Genomic DNA, 16960 nt, shown 5'->3' with positions numbered 1-16960 from the left:
TTAGCGGAACACATGGGTTTTACGGAAAATTAATGTCATCAATCAAAAGAATTTTAATATATTATCTTTTGAATGCGCTACAGAAGTAGATGGTTTGAATTACAAGTTATTACATTCGTACAGTATGACATATTCCTTGACAGGATCATGCACTTTCAATTACAAGAAAGAAAAAAAATGGTAAATTACTACTAGTAACAAATGCAAATATCACGTATCAAGTGATGAGCAACATTATTGATGTGAATTATCAATGGACAAACAAATTTATGTAGTTAGAATAGGAGGTAGATAATCAGATTTAGTACCAAGAACACGAGCTTGAGTATCTGGGAAGAATTCATTTCCTGGTAATTCAGTAATATTTCCTTCATAAGTAACTGCAACAGGGTATGTCAAAAGATGTCCAGGTAAATCACGTTCGAGGTTAGAACTTGAATACATATCCCAGTATTTATCAGCTATTTTGTTGACTTTCTGGATGCAATTCTGGCTTTCAGGTTGTTGGAAAGCTTCGTCAAGCATGCCTAGATGTTCATACCACAGTGCCATTCGGAAACCATGGATCTGGCCTCGTGCTCGTTCCCTATTTGTTGCTATGTAATATGGTTGATAACTCCCCATAGCTATTTCAGAATCCCTTGCTCCATCTAACGATCTTTGATTGATGTTCGCTGATCCAACAATTATGTATTCATCGTCCACTGCATGACAAAAGAATATATGCACATTAAAATATATGTTTATATGTAATTGATGCATTAAAGATTTTTGTTCCAAAAGTGGCCAATTGTGCACCTATCATCATCTTGGAATGAACGTAGATCATGAAACGTCGAGCTTGCTGAGCTTTAAGGTAATCAGAGTCAGGTTCTGGTTGTTCTGTTGGTTGATACTCTCCGTCCTTCTTCATCTCCCTATTACCTAGGCAGAAGAACGTTAAATAGTCCTTTGGGTTCGCTTCTATTCCCTTAGCTCGAAGAGCTTGAGCAATGTCGGTGTACATCATCTCCATTGTTCTTCGCTGCCAGTCTAGTATTGCCTGCACAGATGCGCTTTCGGGGATACCTTCTGGCCACATAGGAACAATAATATAAACAGAAAACCTTTCTCCTGCTTCGATCTTACTTACAATTTTAAGTGAGAGTTCTTTGGGAATAAGATGTAAAGCGCCAATATCTTCAACTTTGATATCGTCAGGTTTCCACCCGAAACAACTTCCAAGGAAATACTGATTTTCGATGTAGATGAAGTTCTTTGCCCGACGAATGGCATTTATGTATGCATCTTGAATACTTCGATCAATGATGTTGTCTTTCCCACTAATAAGCCCTGCTCTTGCTGCTTCCTCAGGTGTGTCAGGGAATCCAAAAGCAGCCCCACCATCAATTGAACGAAATAATTGAACATTCCATGTTTCACGATCATTCGGGTACATAACAGAAGATGGAGGAATAATTATGTTAGCAAGCTCTCTAAGCTCAATAAGAAGGTCTTTCCCACCTTGCTTTCTCCACCTTTGCTCAAAGTTATATAAAACATCCCAAGCAACAGGTCCTTCGAGTCTTGAGTGGATGTCATGCCACGGCTCCCTTGGGCCACCCTTTGTGATTGCAGAGCCAGTAAAATTTGGTTGATTGAAATCGGCATGGTGCGCCGTGTCCAACGTCCTAAAAAGTGAATGGAATTGTGTATCATACCTTCCATTGCAAAGATCAATTCCTCCAACAAAACTCACAATCCTCCTCTTTTGTGATCCTCTTCCCGGCATCTCGCTATCAACACAAACAATTTTTTGGTGATGAGTAAACATTGTAGATATTTGTAAGTCTTGAACTATGCTGCCTCCATCATCAGGATCACGAGGGCAAAGTACACAGTGAACTTCAGTGTTCTCAAAGTATTGTGCAGTTTCTTCATCATGGCTAGCCATCAATCCATCCTTCTTTAGCAATCCAACCGATGTTCTATCATCCCAAACAAGCATAAGAACCTTAACACCGTCTCGAGCTTTCTTCTTCAGTAACTCTCCTAGGGTAATATCTCCTCCCGGTTTTTGCCTCCTTGTGTCCCTCACCAAAGTTATCTCGGTATATACAGACCAACCCGTTATGTAAATAAAATGTTGTGCATTGGTAATTGCATCAAAGATATCCTCCCAACATCGATGTGGCTCATAGAATTTTCCATCAGAAAGTGGAATTTTTGGGATGAAATTGTCTGGAACGTGCGAATCTTGGTAAAGAGAAACTTTGCACCCATTTCTCTGAGTAAAGTAAGTATAAGGAACACCAGGGAATTTAGGACTCATAATCCCACGAGACCAATTACGGTCCTTTGTAACATCAAAAAACTGTAGTTTCACATGGATTTTACCACCTCCTGGAATAGGATTACGATCTTTGTCCATAATCTCAAGCCATTCATCGACTTCTTGCCCGTTGATGATTTCGTTGACAGGCAAGTAACCTCTTCCTAATAGAGTTGCACCGATAGGATCGTCGTCTTTGACAGTGAAGATAATGTTAGATGCCATATGTGCACAATAAATATGAAACGACTCATACCACCGAGGGTTAACTTCTTCATCCCCAATCAATCTTGTTCGACCAACTCTTGCCTTTTCAAGATCGATTGTCGCGTATAATCTGGTAGCTCCTTTACCCACTCCGACAGTTTCCTCAATATTTTCCACAAGCTACAATGAACAATTAGCACTTGTTAGGAAAAGTAGAAAACAAAACAAGTTGACATACGTGGTAACATAAAATAATGAGATTTAAGGTTGTAATTTGTTCGTTTGTTACTTGGATTTTGTCTAAGATTATATCCATTTATCCGAAAATTTGGAAAATGATAAATAGACTAACCGTTGATTGTCATAGACCAAATTTGACTTCATTTGTTTTATACAGATAAATAAATATTTCTCAATAAGGTTAACTAAATCGGGTAACAAGTTTCATCCAAAGATTATTTTTATTTTATTTTTCAAATAATTGAGTTCCAAAGCTGAGTTATAGACAAAATACAGATACTAAACGACAAATTACCCACAATTATGTTGTTAGATTTAAGTAAAGAAGACCTGAGTTTGGCATGATAATATTCTCTTGATCCTTGAAAACAATCTTCTCTTTGGTACCGTTTTTTTACCAACGTTCTTCAAATTTCCAATAAAAAGAAGAAAACCATAACGACAGATAGATAAAACATATTAATCAAGAAAAAATGAAAATATATAGCTACGTATAATAATAATAATAATATATAAGAAATTTTTCTTTTGAGAAAAGTAATTAAAATGTAAATTTTTTATTTAAAGATGCAAACATAAATATATGGAGGAAGGATATCTCAAATTTCATCGCCAAATAAATAAGACATTGAATTTCAAGATAAATCAAAGAGGTTGAAATCCACAAAAATAAATCCAAACTTAATAATATCAGTTTTACAATATTTTGGTCAATGTCATTTTGGAATATTTAAAAGAAAAAATCTTATTTTGGAGAGATGTAAATATAGTTTATATTGAGATTAAATCAGCATTAAAATTACAACAGTAGTTCATTAATGCTAAAAGAAGGTATGGTATGTATTCTTATTTGAGCAATGTGTGAGTGTTGCAAAATCAGAAAATATAATCTTAATGGTGTGCCATCTTCTTAGTATCCCAAAAATGAATGAAGTACTAGAAGAATATGAAATTCTAAGCACGTGACATCCAATCAAGATGATATGAATATTTATTTACTGGTTCATATCGCATACCTTTCGGAGGAACCCAGGCCCTCCACCGCCACCGGTTTCTTTGTGAGGGTGTGATAATGAACTTGCCTCAAAGATTGTAGCATGAAGCGTACCATGTAGCAGAATCATCGACATAGCTTCACCTTATTATAAAGTCATGAACAAAAAGATTATTATTTTACGAAGAATCGAACAGAACTCTGAGAAATCTAATAGCAAACAAGCAAATATAAGGCAAAACTTAAATCATACCTTTGTATAAATGTTAACACCTAAACGAGTGACAAAAAATTGGTGATAATAGAAGAGTTTTTATAGCTTCATTGTAGAGCAATGCATAGATGGAAAATGAGAATCTAAAATGATTTAAAGTGGAAGAAAAGTTTTTCAAGAATCCGGATTTTGTTAAGGAAACAATCTGTTATTCAAGCAAGAGAATTGTGGTGATAGAAGTAATAATAATAAGACAAAATAGTGAGATCCTAAGTTAACTCCTAGAGCCTAGCCCCGCCAAGAAAGCGAAGTCTTATATTCGGAATCGGATCCAATTGTTTTACGTGGGAGTCAAATTCGACAAAGGTGGAAAAAAAAGAACATATACTCAAAATTCATTTTACTTCTTTTTTTAATTTTTATTAAATAATTTTATATTTCATAGAAAAAATGTCATTTAATGCTTCACAAAAAGCTATTTTTTTCGATTTTTAGAAGTCATTTTGAAGTTTGACAGCCAAACTGACTTTTCCAATCGAACTATTAGAGCGCGTCTGGATACCAAAAACAGAAATCAGAAGCATAATTATTTTGCTTCACAAAAATCTACCTTTTCTGTTACGAGAAGTTGTAGTGAGAAATTATCGCCAAACTGATTTCTGATTTTTCAACCTCCAACTCAAAAATACATTTATTTTGTGTTGTTAGAAATCAAATTTATGTTTTCTCTTAAACTACCTTTTGCATTTTCAACTACAGTAAGTTTGAAAAGTCACTTTTTACCTGTTAGCTTTACCTACAACTAAAACAAGAAAAGTTAGCAAACCAAAAGCTAATCCCGTAGAACGAACCCAAAATACTATCCATCTGGCACACGATACAGAGCCTACGTCTACTATGAGAATAAGCATTACAGTGGGGCGTCCGGCTTCTGATCAATATTTGACAGCAGGAGAGTGGAAGTCCGGTTTATCAAGCCTTACCTGACGACCAGTTAGGTGTACTCATGCACTTTCTTTCATTAATGTTTTTATGACTTATACCTCGAGTGATTCCAAGGCATTGTTAAAGTGAAATGGTTTTAACCGATCTAATTAGGTAGAAATTAAGGCAACAAATCCGAAAGAAGGCACTAAAGTTGGCTGCTAAATACATTATCAAAAGGAGTAACCAAGAAGCAGCTGCATGTGCATCTCCACCTTGATTCATTGATTGCAAGAAACAGTGGGATCAAAATGTTATAGCCATGTTAGGCTTTTGATATATATGGTTACAAATAAATACCTGCAGCAGTGACAGGTTCTCCTCAATTTTCACACAATTGTCAAATGTCAGGTACATATCCATTCACCAATCCAAGGTAGTTAACATTGATATCTGCTGGACAACACATTAATCACAGCATAACTACCCTAGAGCATTAAGGATAGGGAGGTACCAGGATATGGTTGTGAAACTGACGTCCCTTCCTATGATCATGCACCTAACCCAATGTTTAAAACCTAACTCCATTTCATTTATGCTTGAAGTAGTTAGTTGGTGTCTAGTCCATTTCACAAGTACTAACTTCTACTATTTCTAGTACATTGTTGTCCAATTTTTTCATGGTGAAATACACAAATTAAAAAAAATTCATCTAGATGCGGTGTAATATTGCTGCTCATGAACTTGCATACTCTGCTAAAACATGTTGCAAGAGCGTGCTCTGGAGTCCAGGGCGGAGCCTGGCATGTGCAATTAGCTCCAAATGCCTATTATTTACGCTCCGGATTTACTTTTTTCAGGCCACTCCTACTTCGACCTGTAGACTTTACCCTCATTTCTTAAGATATGTCCGGGTCTGCCTTTGAAAATAATATGAATATGTGATCGAGGTAGTCATCAACAGCAAACACTATTTAAGTTAGCCGACATTTAATAATAGGTTTTAGTTTTTAATTATGAACTAAATGAGGGTTGTTAAAAGAGCCCAAATGAAATAGCAACTGTCACGCTGGGTGCTAGGCTGATTTTGATAAATTGGATCCACCATGGATTTATAACACTAGTTTCTTGGTACCAAAGTAGTAAGAAACTTCAACCAAAGAGTACCTAGTACTACTACTGCACCGACGCGACGCAACCATATATTCTTTCTGATCCTTCGTAATCTCAACTTGAATGAATCCTCTCTCATTTTCTCTGTCCAAATATCAAGATCAACAAATATCCTGCGTCTAACAATGGTACAATTAAAAAAGTTCAGAGGAGTCAGGCAACGGCATTGGGGCTCATGGGTCTCTGAAATCCGCCATCCTCTATTGTAAGTTACAAAATGACAAATTTGAGTTACTGCTCTTTGGTTCGCGCTATAACGAACAATTTCTCATAATTGTTTTTTTCTTTTGTGCATAGGAAAAGGAGGGTTTGGTTGGGAACCTTTAGGACAGCAGAGGAAGCGGCTCGAGCATATGATGAAGCAGCTATACTGATGAGTGGCCGAAATGCAAAAACCAACTTCTCCATCAATAAGAGTACGACAGAAACAGAAGCAAATAATGTGTCCCAATCTTCGGCGGAACTCTCTACAATTCTCAGTGCAAAACTTCGCCGTGGTTGCAAGACATTATCACCTTCTCTCACTTGTCTTAGGCTTGATACTGAAAACTCTCATATTGGAGTTTGGCAAAAACGTGCTGGGTCTCATTCTGAATCAAACTGGATTATGACCGTTGAGTTTGGAAAGAACAATGAACAAACTTCAAATGATCTACCTGCTGCAGAAGTGTCCCTAGACAAGAATGCGATGGTAACAAGCCAAACTGATCAAGATGGTGGACAGATTTGTGAAGACGAGGATAAAATTGCATTGCAAATGATTGAAGAGCTACTAAATAGGAAATAGTTCTACTCTATAGTATGAGTTCGTCAAATGCCGGCTACTGCAAGCCCGCAAGGTACTAAATTGGCTTGCAGAACTAGTACATCCATCTACGTAGGTAAAATTGTTGTTCTTATTTGCAAGTTTGATGATAACTTTGTGCGCCTTTGTTAGCAGAGCGATTTGTCGTTTATTTTTAGTGAAGGTGGCCGGACTTTCTCATTAAATTTCACATGTTGTTCCACAGCGATTTCTCTCGTTAGTTTTAGTGACGGTTTTATGATGGTACTTTCTCATAAATTTTCACATGTAGTTCATAAATAACTAAATAAGTACATCCATCTTGATCTCCGTTGACAAGGTAAGTTCCGGTACGATTGTGCACATTAATGCACAAGTGCACTACCCAAAAACCCCATATGGTTACAATATGGTCATGGAACCAACTACCCAACCAGTGGCCAAGTTAGGCTTGTGCCTCCGGGGGCGCAAAATCAAGGGAATAGCCACGAGACTGAACCCTGAACCCTAAACCTGAACATCCATTCATATTGAAGCTAGAAAATTGAATTGGTTGATAAGTTTCTTCACTAGTAGCATTAAATGAATAATATCAACCTAACCACAACAAAGCTTTTAATGTTTGCGTACTATTTTTGTAATGAGTTTGATAAAGAAAGTCGAGTTAAAAATTAGGCTATTTTGTTAAAAAAACTATCGTCATGGCTGATTTGAAGACTATACTAATGAATGGTGCTTGGAAACATTGATCTACCATTCAACTAAATGACTGGTTGGTTTGCTTTTGAAAAATCTTTTCGGACAACTTTGTGTTTAGTTTACTTATAAAACGCAGGTTGCCATGATTTAACTTCTCCAAAAGAAAGAGAAACCTGTGAGTCTGGCCACCTCTATAAAAAAAAGTATTAATGAAATTGTTACACCAGAAAATGCAAAGTGACGCTGGGTTGAATTCCGCCAGAAGAGAATAAGCATATCTATCCAAGTTACCGTAGTATTATGTCAAAGTTAAGCAAAATGGTATGGTGGTATACTTTTGGGACTCTATACAGTTGGGAGGTCTCATTATTTTAAGCAGGTAATTAATTCAAAAATTTCACCATCAGTTTGATTGATTTTCTTTCGCTATGAAAAGATAGTTTTGGAATGGCGTCCAAAGAAAAAAGAATTTTTTTTTTCTAGAAGAGTTGAAATACAATGTTTTGAGAACAAATTTGAGAGTAGGTGAAAGTATTTTGAGCAAATGTAGAAAGAATAGAAGTTAGTTCGATTTCTAAGGTTGTTTATCAAGAAAATGTTTAGGTACTTTATCAAGAAATATTTGTTCAGTTATTTTATCACAATTTTCTTTTTTTGCTAGCATAATGAAGAGTCAGAATCGTGAAACACTTGAATAAGAATAAACTACCTAGCTTAATTGGGGGCCATGAAATTTTATTCGCCTCCCAATTTTTTCTTCAAGTAGAACGACCCTCATTAACGACCCTTCACCGACATTAACGACAGTTTAGGGTCGTACATCATGATCAAAACAATAACGACTCTAAACTGTCATACACTAACGACTCTTTTTAGAGATTAACGACAGTCTATAACGACATTTCTAAAACATTAACGACTGTTTAAGTCGTCAAATGCGTAACCAAAACAGTAACGACCCTTCCAAAGGGTCGTCAGGGAATTGATCATTTTTATGACGACCCAAAACTGTCGTACATTTCCGCCATTAATGAATCTTCGATAGTTTAGAGTCGTCACTTAAACAGTCTAAACATTAACGACTGTTGAGGGTCGTCAATGAAATCTTTTAATACCTTGACGATTTTTCATACTATCTGGGTAAAAAAAAAGTTAGACTAAAAATTGCGGACAAAAAATCTGGTAAAAAAAGTTAAACTCTAATTAAGTAACATTATCACTAAGTAATTAAGATTATCACTAATTAATTAAATTTTAACAGTAATCATTTATAGGCATTTTAGCCATTTAAAAAATATTTTTATAAGGGGTGACCCAAATTAGATTCTGGTGACTTTTTTTTCCTCTAGTGCATGACCCCCAATTAATTCGGATGGCCCCCAATTAAGCTAGGATAAACTAGTAATAGTATAGGACGTTGTTTAAGTTTTATTCTATACTGATTTTTTTTTTTTGCATTTCTTCAATTTATGTCCAACATTTATGCTACATCTATCGAGAAGATATTTTACGTTTCCCGTGTAAACTCCTTTAGGACAACTCTGAATCTAGGTTGTGAATCATATATGTCTGAACGCATAACAAGATTTTGTTTCCATGATATGGCCTTTATCTAAACACTCATACATACAGACAGGTAGCCATGATGAGTCGGGATGAATATGATCAATACCTTTGCGACACGTAATGAGAGATAATAGGACCCGAAAATCCTCTCTTCCTGCACAAAGTTATGAATGAAGAAGCTTCCCATCTCTACTTACCTCTAGCATCGTCTAAATTCCCAAGAATATGCGGAGTTTCTCAACAAGTTATGACGTGTGTGCATTAAATAAAAAACGTGTTTGGTTATCACATGATTACTATATTGTCAGTCCCATACTCTTTATCCCCATCATGCACATAGGTCATATAGGCTCGTGGACCGGTAGGTTTCGTAGGTACATTTCGTCAAGCATCATATATCACCAAAACTAGAAAATACGCGAGCTAATCGCGTGTTATTCGCCACCTTTGACATGCATGGTTAGGTCTGGTTCGTATGATCTTCACATCTGAAGATTTTGATCAAAACAAAAACCAGAAGACCATACCAAGATGCGCACACATGTACATGTGCAAGTAGCGTGGTGCTGATCTGGGTGATAAAACAATATGTAAGAAATCCAACCAATAAGATCATGACAAGACTTCAATTCAAACACAGTGGGACCCACTAACTAAATGGTCCAGACCAAGCCAATATCTTATGTTTACGTTTTTGTCAGTTTGATGCATATAAGCAAGTAAGACACCTTTTTTTAGCTTGTTCTTGCTTTCCCTTCAAGCATCAAACTAAGAAGTCTATCTTTTTAGCTTGTTCTTACCTATAAATCCCATATAATCACAACTTAGAAGAAAAACTAACTACCAAAAAAGATGTCGACGTTTCCGATCGACACGATAGTAGTATTAGTTCAAGAGAATCGTTCGTTTGATCACATGCTAGGATGGATGAAGACATTGAACCCGGAAATCAATGGAGTAACCGGGACAGAATTCAATCATATTTCAGCAAATGATCTAACGTCGAGCAAGATATTTTTCGGCGACAAATCGGAACATGTAGACCCAGACCCTGGTCATTCAATCCAAGACATATACGAGCAGATTTTTGGTATGCAATGGGAAGCATCAACAGCTTCGAAAGATAATGTTCCGGAAATGAAAGGGTTTGCTCAAAATGCAGAGAGATTAACAAAAGGGATGTCCAGTACAGTTATGAATGGGTTTCAACCGGATTCTGTACCTATTTACAAGGAACTGGTTTCTGAGTTTGCTGTGTTTGATCGTTGGTTTGCTTCTGTTCCGGCTTCCACTCAACCGAACCGATTGTTCGTTCATTCAGCCACTTCGAATGGTGCGGAGAGAAACGATAGAAATAAGTTGATTGCCGGGTTCCCTCAGAAAACAATTTTTGAATCACTAGATGAAGCCGGATTTTCGTTCGGGATTTATTATCAGAATCCACCTGCTACTCTTTTTTACAGGTAAGTAATTTGGTTCTTATCAACGCATTTCCTCTTTTACATTTGGATTCTAAATTCATCTGGTTCCCAACTTTTTCATGTTAATTACTGTCACACGCAGAAGTGCACAATGGATACCCACATTTCGACCGTTAGATTTTTTATTATAGACATGCGTATACATGGATGCAAAATCTGACTGCTCACAATTACACGCTCATTATATTGCTATGCACTCGTAAACGCGATAACATGAATTGGAATACCAGAATTATTTATCATTATTAACAAGTATTTACTTGAAAGCATAAGAAACAAAGAATATCCATTATGCTTAAGCTTGAAATGGTTTTTCCAGGACAGACATTATTGCATATTTTATTACGCATGCATATAATATGCGATGCCAGGGCTTAGGTAGAGAAACATGGCCTTTGGATGCTCTCACCTCATCACCCGATGTTGCGTATCCCATTAAATTAGTGAATATAAGAGGTGATATGCTCTAGGAATTGGGATATGCCAATGCAGAGCTGTAAGAGTTGATGCAATTCAATAATACTCCTTAGGCCTTAGGATATTCTTGCTAGGGATTCGGTTTTTGAACACGTAAGGGTTATATCCCAGCACGCGAGCAAGGCGAGTGCAAAATGTCATGTGGCCTTTTACAATGAATAAACAAAACATGGAAAATGTTTTCTTTTGGATGACAAACTCTATTTAATTTACCCAAATGGTTAGTATACTTGACACAATTTTTGTGGGATTTAAGGTTTGCTTTCTATATAATAAAATGTGCATTAACATTTGATGAATTCAGGAACTTGAGAAAACTGAAATATCTTGGCAAGTTTCATCCATTTGATTTGGATTTCAAGAAACATTGTGAAAAGGGGACGCTGCCAAACTACACAGTGATTGAACAACGTTTTTTCGATCTGAAATTGTTTCCGGGCAACGATGATCATCCTTCTCATGACGTCGCAGAGGGTCAAAAATTAATTAAACATGTTTACGAGACCCTCAGAGCGAGTCCACAATGGGAGAAAATGTTGTTTATTATCACATATGACGAACATGGTGGATTTTATGATCATGTCCCTACTCCTACCGGAGTTCCAAGTCCTGACGGACTTGTAGGTCCTGACCCGTATAAGTTTCAATTTGATCGACTTGGTGTTCGTGTTCCAACTATCATGATTTCTCCATGGATTGAACGTGGAATTGGTCTGTATATCTTCGAAATTCTTTCATTTAAATGACATATTATGTGTATAAATCACTGAAATAAAGAGAGTGATAAAATGTGAGTTTTTGTTTCTTTCAGTTGTGCATGGACCATCAGGACCGGATCCGACATCGGAGTTTGAACATTCATCAATTCCAGCAACGGTTAAGAAGATCTTCAATTTGAAAGAATTTTTGACAAAGCGCGATGCATGGGCTGGTACTTTTGAATCCGTCCTCTCCAGGGATACTCCGAGAACTGATTGCCCAGGTAACATTATACGCTATTATTTTCGATGCATTTGTATCACTTGCTTTCTCTTATAAGCTATAGATAAAACCTATGATCGCATATTGACAATTATGGCTAACAAAATGTATGCTAATTGTAGTCACATTGTCGGATCCACAAAAGATACGACCACGAGAAGCAGAGGAGAACGTAAAGCTCAGTGAATTTCAGGAGGAACTTGTACAAATGGCTGCCACGTTGAATGGGGACTGTTATAAAGACACATACCCAGACAAACTAGTCGAAAACATGACTTGTGCAGAAGGTTGCAAGTATGTTCAAGATGCCTTTGAAAAATTTCGCGAAAATTGTGAGAATGCAAAGAAGAATGGAGCCGATGATTCTGAAATTGTGGTACCATTTGGCCAGCGATCTCAAGAGCCAGCAGAGAAGAAATCCTTTGCTAACAAGATGGGTTCTTGCTTTGCTTGCAGTATCAGTTAAATGATCTAGGGCCATAATGTGTAAATCTATCTTGCATTTCTTTCTTAATCATTTGTGCAACTAACGTTTGTTTATGCGTGTCTTTGCTCACAATTATTGGTATATTTGTTGTTTGGTGATAAATATTGTGGAACCTAAATTACTCATTTGCATGCCCATTATTTATGTGTGCTAACGGTTCCTTTTTAAATTAAATCTTGGAACTCTGTTTGGGTCATCGGTTTTTAGAAATTTTTGGAAAAATATACTTAATGCAATATTAGCCTAGATTTAATTGTTCGATATATAACAATGAAACAACAATTGTTGAATGAGGTTAAATGGAGTACTTTGCAAAGATGGGGATGTAGTTGTTTCTATTACAGAAAAGTGGCTAGCGAGAAAGCTAGCTAGCTAGTTCTTCTCTTGTATTGCACCACTATCCATTATGATCTCTAAGAGATATAACGTTATTTCTGTCTCTTCTTTTATTATCTAAGGAGTGGAAGTAAGAGGTGTTATCGACTACATCTTTGATTTCATGATCTCCTGATTTTTGCTGCCAAAATTCAGGTGCTATTTTTTTTCCAGTGTTGATGTTCATCTATGATGTACTGAATTTGGGAGCTATTTTAATCAGTACGAGGAAGAGGTTGAAGATATGACAATGTACTCTTGAGTTGTTTGATATGTTGGTTAATCTTCCCAAAATACTCTCTATTCCACCTAGCCATATTTTTCATAGTTTGATTGAGATTTTGACTTGAGTTATGGTCCGAAGGTGTTTCCAAAGACCTAGAGATTAACTAAGATTATGTAGGATCTCTTAGCCAACATCTATAAAATTTCCAAGAGTTTCTAGGTTTCATGTAATCTTCTTCAGCAACTAGAATAACAGGACAATGATCTGAGCCTAAAAAAGGTAGATGAAAGACTTATGATTTTGGGAAGTCTCTTTGTCAGTGAGCATTAAGGAGTGCCATAGCTATTCTAGACCTCTTATAGCCATTCCCTTTAACTTTATTACGCCAAGTATAATAACTGCCTATATAACCCATGTCCATCGGACTGGCAGCATCAATAGTGTTGCATATCCAATTGTTGAAAGATGATATATTAGATGTCTGACCTTTATCACGCAGATGGGTATTAAGGTCACCCAAAACAACCCCATGGATGGAAAACATTGTCATTGAGATCTTTTAGGAATTCCCGTCGCATTTTTTTCACGTCATTATGTGTAGATCCATACACACAAGATAACAACCATTCTTGCTTATAAGAATTGGAAGTAACTAAAAGATGAATCATGTTATCTTTGCTACAAGCTACATCACACGGGAAACCATGCATGTTTCTAAAGAAGGATGAGACCACCTAACAATCCTACAGATCCAATGAATATGGAATTTGGATAGCGATATCTCTGCGTTAAAAATTTGTCTTTAGCATCACTAATTTAGTTTCTCCTAGAAAAACTACATTAGTATTATATAATTTAATTATATCATTCATGTGGTCTCTAGTATCTTTGGCTACAAAGCCTTGGACACTCCGATATAAAATTTTCATAATGAAGGAATTGGGGTTTCTAGACAGACAGACTTGTGCTTTTAGGAAAAGACTCAAATTCACAAAACCGTAAGTGTAATATAAGAGCTAATATGAAATTCATAAGAGAGAAAATTAGGGTACCTGATCACTAACATATAGAAGAGTGATTTTGCTCTGAAATCGTCCCATGATATGAAGGATAAGAACTGGGGGAATTATTGTTATCATCCAGAAAAATTTGGGTATTATCAGATGAGTCAATATTTTGACTAGAAGAGTTTTGGTTTGGCTGATTCTATTCAAAATGGCGGACAAGAGAGTGAATAGGCCCTTTAAAAACTGTAGAGATATGAATAATGACAGTTGTTAGAGCACTGCTCGGTCGAACTCGCAAGCGTTGATATCTCAAGCTTGTTGTCAAGTTTATTTGCCAAAACTATAAGTCTTGACTTCTAGTCTACTTATAGCGAAGTCTTGGATTAGGATAGAAAGTGTACTTGAGCATTAGACTTCACGACGTTCATCGATTGAAGACGAAGAACTACTAAGGGGAGCTTGTGGTATTTCATCAACAAAAGGTATGTGGAGACTTGACTCATCTATCACTCAAAAGTCTATCTACTCTATCTCTATTTGAGACAAAAGTCGTATAGCTATATAGACTTCGATTATACACATTTGATATTTCGAGCTGAGTTTAACTCGCTTACGTATTTCTCGAAATATGTGTTGGTAAGCTTTCGCTTTAACCAAGTTCATCTTATATTCTTGACGAAAGTCAAAAGATAATCATGTGAAAATCGCCTGGTAACATCTTACATGATTTGTGTGAGACACTCATTTGATGTAGACTCAGAATGTTTCGTATTGATCATTCGATCACTTGAAAATTTCTTTGAAGATAATAGTTTGTATGAGACAGCTATTGTCGTCTTCCGAGAATGTTTCAATGGTTGAAATGAGAGTTTAAAACAATTGGATATAAGCACAGTATGCGTACTTGCATATCTGTAATCCAAGTCCGGGAACCATGGTATGCATACCAATATGCGTACTGATTGGTTTAGTAGAGGTACGAGAACTAAGTTTGCATACCAGTAGGTGTACTGGCGTGAGGTTCAAGTTCCGGGACTTTACTGAGTTTGGTGGTATGCGTACTCATTCGCATACTGGCGAACCCAAACTTAGTCCGACCACTGAGGTATGCGTACCCGTTTGCATACTTGAGTGGGTTATGTTCTAAAATCGGTTTGATTGTGAACTAATACATTTATATAATAAGGAATGCAATCTTTTGCTAACCGTGGCTATAATGTTCATGAATTGATTCGAGTGAATCAAAATCGATTGTGCTTCAATTGTGTCTTGTATACTTTTATAAGAATATACACAATTGAACAACTCTAGAACTAGTTTCATTTGAGTCATTTGAACTAGTTATGGTTAAGATGAATAAGGTTGATATGAAAGTGTTCATATGGCTAACTTCAGTTAACTAATGTTGAGCCAACAAAGGTGCACACGTTTAGGTAAGGTTACTCATATCTAAATGAAGTCACTTTTCATTTGTGTGTAACAAGCTAAGTTCGATCTAAAGATTGAAAGATATTAACTTGAGTCTAATCAGGTTTTCATCTAACGATGAATATTCAATGCTTTGTTACCCAGGTTACATTGATTGCAAACCCTGATTTGAAGACTATATAAGGGAGAAATCTAGCAACTGGGAAAAATAATCCCCACACCTCCTGTGTGATACTAATTGCGACTAGAGTCGATTCTCCTTTAACCTTAGGTTTTTCCAAAATCCTGTAGGTTAACGACTTGAAGACTTCATTGGGATTGTGAAGCCACACCTAAGGGTGCACACGGTACGGTTCGGCTCGGTTCTTGCCGAGGCCGAGTACCTGTACCCCCAGAGGTCGGTACTGAACTTTTGGGACCGGTACCGGTACCGTGTACCTCGGTTCCGGTCCGGGACCGGTACCAGTCGGTACCTTTTCAGCAAAAAACTATCTGCCACTCTGCCTTTTCTTTTACCTGTTTTTTACCTATTTTTTCTATATAACAAATTCTTATTCAAAGCAGCAACTAATAAGTAGTAATATTACTAACAAACCAAACAAACAATGTCTTGGAAATATGGAAAAAAAAGTAGCAGTAGCCACACTAAGTCTTGAAAATGAGAAAATCTGGAAAAACAACAACTAGCAGTGCAGCTAGTGCTGCAGTAGTCTTGAATCTTGATCTTCTAATCCATGTCAGCAGCACTTGTGGTGTCATCAGTGTTGATAGGACCAAGTAACGCTGCAAAAACAAATAATAGCAGTTAGTAACTATTATACTATATCTATTATTTCCAAACACAATAGGATTTACCAAACACAATAGGATTTGAACCCTCAGTTCAGTACCCAACCAAACAGCAGGGATAAGCCCTCACCTGAAAAAACCTAAGACCAACAAAATCAATAGGAATCAGTACAGGAGAATGAAGAACCAACATGGAGATGAAAGGATGCGGCGGAAAGAGAAAGAGAATCTTAGATTGCATGACTTTATGCGTCAGCCCCTGAATATTCACCACCCACGTATATCTGCCTCTTTATAATGCCAATCATTTCAAGTGACACCTAACATTGGTCGATTGAGGTATAGACCAGGTAGTTGAAACCTTAAAAATATGATCAATATAATGGGGTTTTAAAGTATAGCCAAGGCAGGAGCAGGAGAAAAGCATGACTCAGATTTCATGGAAGGAAAATATTTATCACAAGCCAAATTATAAGTATGACTTAAGGCAGGAACTCCATATTGCTAGTGTAAACTGAGCAGCCGATGCCACAACCAATGATAACCTCCATATTGCTTAAGATGGCTTATCTAATGATCATGAAAAAAGTGTACATT

General features: G+C 36.6%; 3 protein-coding genes across 5 annotated transcripts; 2 read left to right on the top strand and 1 right to left on the bottom strand.

Moving 5' to 3' along the window:
• Nucleotides 1–29: 29 nt before the first annotated feature.
• On the bottom strand, nucleotides 30–4161 carry LOC113341011 (phospholipase D alpha 1-like). 3 transcript variants are annotated; one of them, XM_026586052.1, is made up of 5 exons: nucleotides 4006–4161; nucleotides 3775–3896; nucleotides 3089–3163; nucleotides 799–2698; nucleotides 30–704 (listed from the first exon to the last, which is right to left on the bottom strand). In XM_026586052.1, exons 2-5 carry the CDS (start codon nucleotides 3886–3888, stop codon nucleotides 268–270), a joined length of 2526 nt encoding a protein of 841 aa, XP_026441837.1. In that variant the 5' UTR covers nucleotides 3889–3896; nucleotides 4006–4161; the 3' UTR covers nucleotides 30–267. The 3 variants fall into 3 exon arrangements, with proteins under 3 accessions (XP_026441837.1, XP_026441838.1, XP_026441839.1); XM_026586053.1 differs by having other exon boundaries at nucleotides 3775–3890; XM_026586054.1 differs by lacking the exon at nucleotides 3089–3163.
• A 1792-nt stretch (nucleotides 4162–5953) lies between these two features.
• Nucleotides 5954–7123, top strand: LOC113340994 (ethylene-responsive transcription factor WIN1-like). Its single transcript, XM_026586035.1, has 2 exons — nucleotides 5954–6268; nucleotides 6361–7123. The coding sequence occupies exons 1-2, from the start codon at nucleotides 6189–6191 to the stop codon at nucleotides 6848–6850; spliced, it is 570 nt and encodes a 189-aa protein (XP_026441820.1). The 5' UTR covers nucleotides 5954–6188; the 3' UTR covers nucleotides 6851–7123.
• Nucleotides 7124–7723: 600 nt separating this feature from the next.
• On the top strand, nucleotides 7724–12802 carry LOC113340993 (non-specific phospholipase C4-like). Its single transcript, XM_026586034.1, has 5 exons — nucleotides 7724–7925; nucleotides 9179–10575; nucleotides 11375–11781; nucleotides 11882–12052; nucleotides 12174–12802. The coding sequence occupies exons 2-5, from the start codon at nucleotides 9965–9967 to the stop codon at nucleotides 12515–12517; spliced, it is 1533 nt and encodes a 510-aa protein (XP_026441819.1). The 5' UTR covers nucleotides 7724–7925; nucleotides 9179–9964; the 3' UTR covers nucleotides 12518–12802.
• The last annotated feature ends 4158 nt before the right edge of the window (nucleotides 12803–16960 follow it).

This window comes from Papaver somniferum, unplaced genomic scaffold, assembly GCF_003573695.1.
Source record: "Papaver somniferum cultivar HN1 unplaced genomic scaffold, ASM357369v1 unplaced-scaffold_24, whole genome shotgun sequence".
Classification (NCBI taxonomy): domain Eukaryota; kingdom Viridiplantae; phylum Streptophyta; class Magnoliopsida; order Ranunculales; family Papaveraceae; genus Papaver; species Papaver somniferum.
The sequence above is the reverse complement of the archived record's forward strand: the minus strand, read 5'-3'. Positions and strand labels throughout refer to the sequence as shown.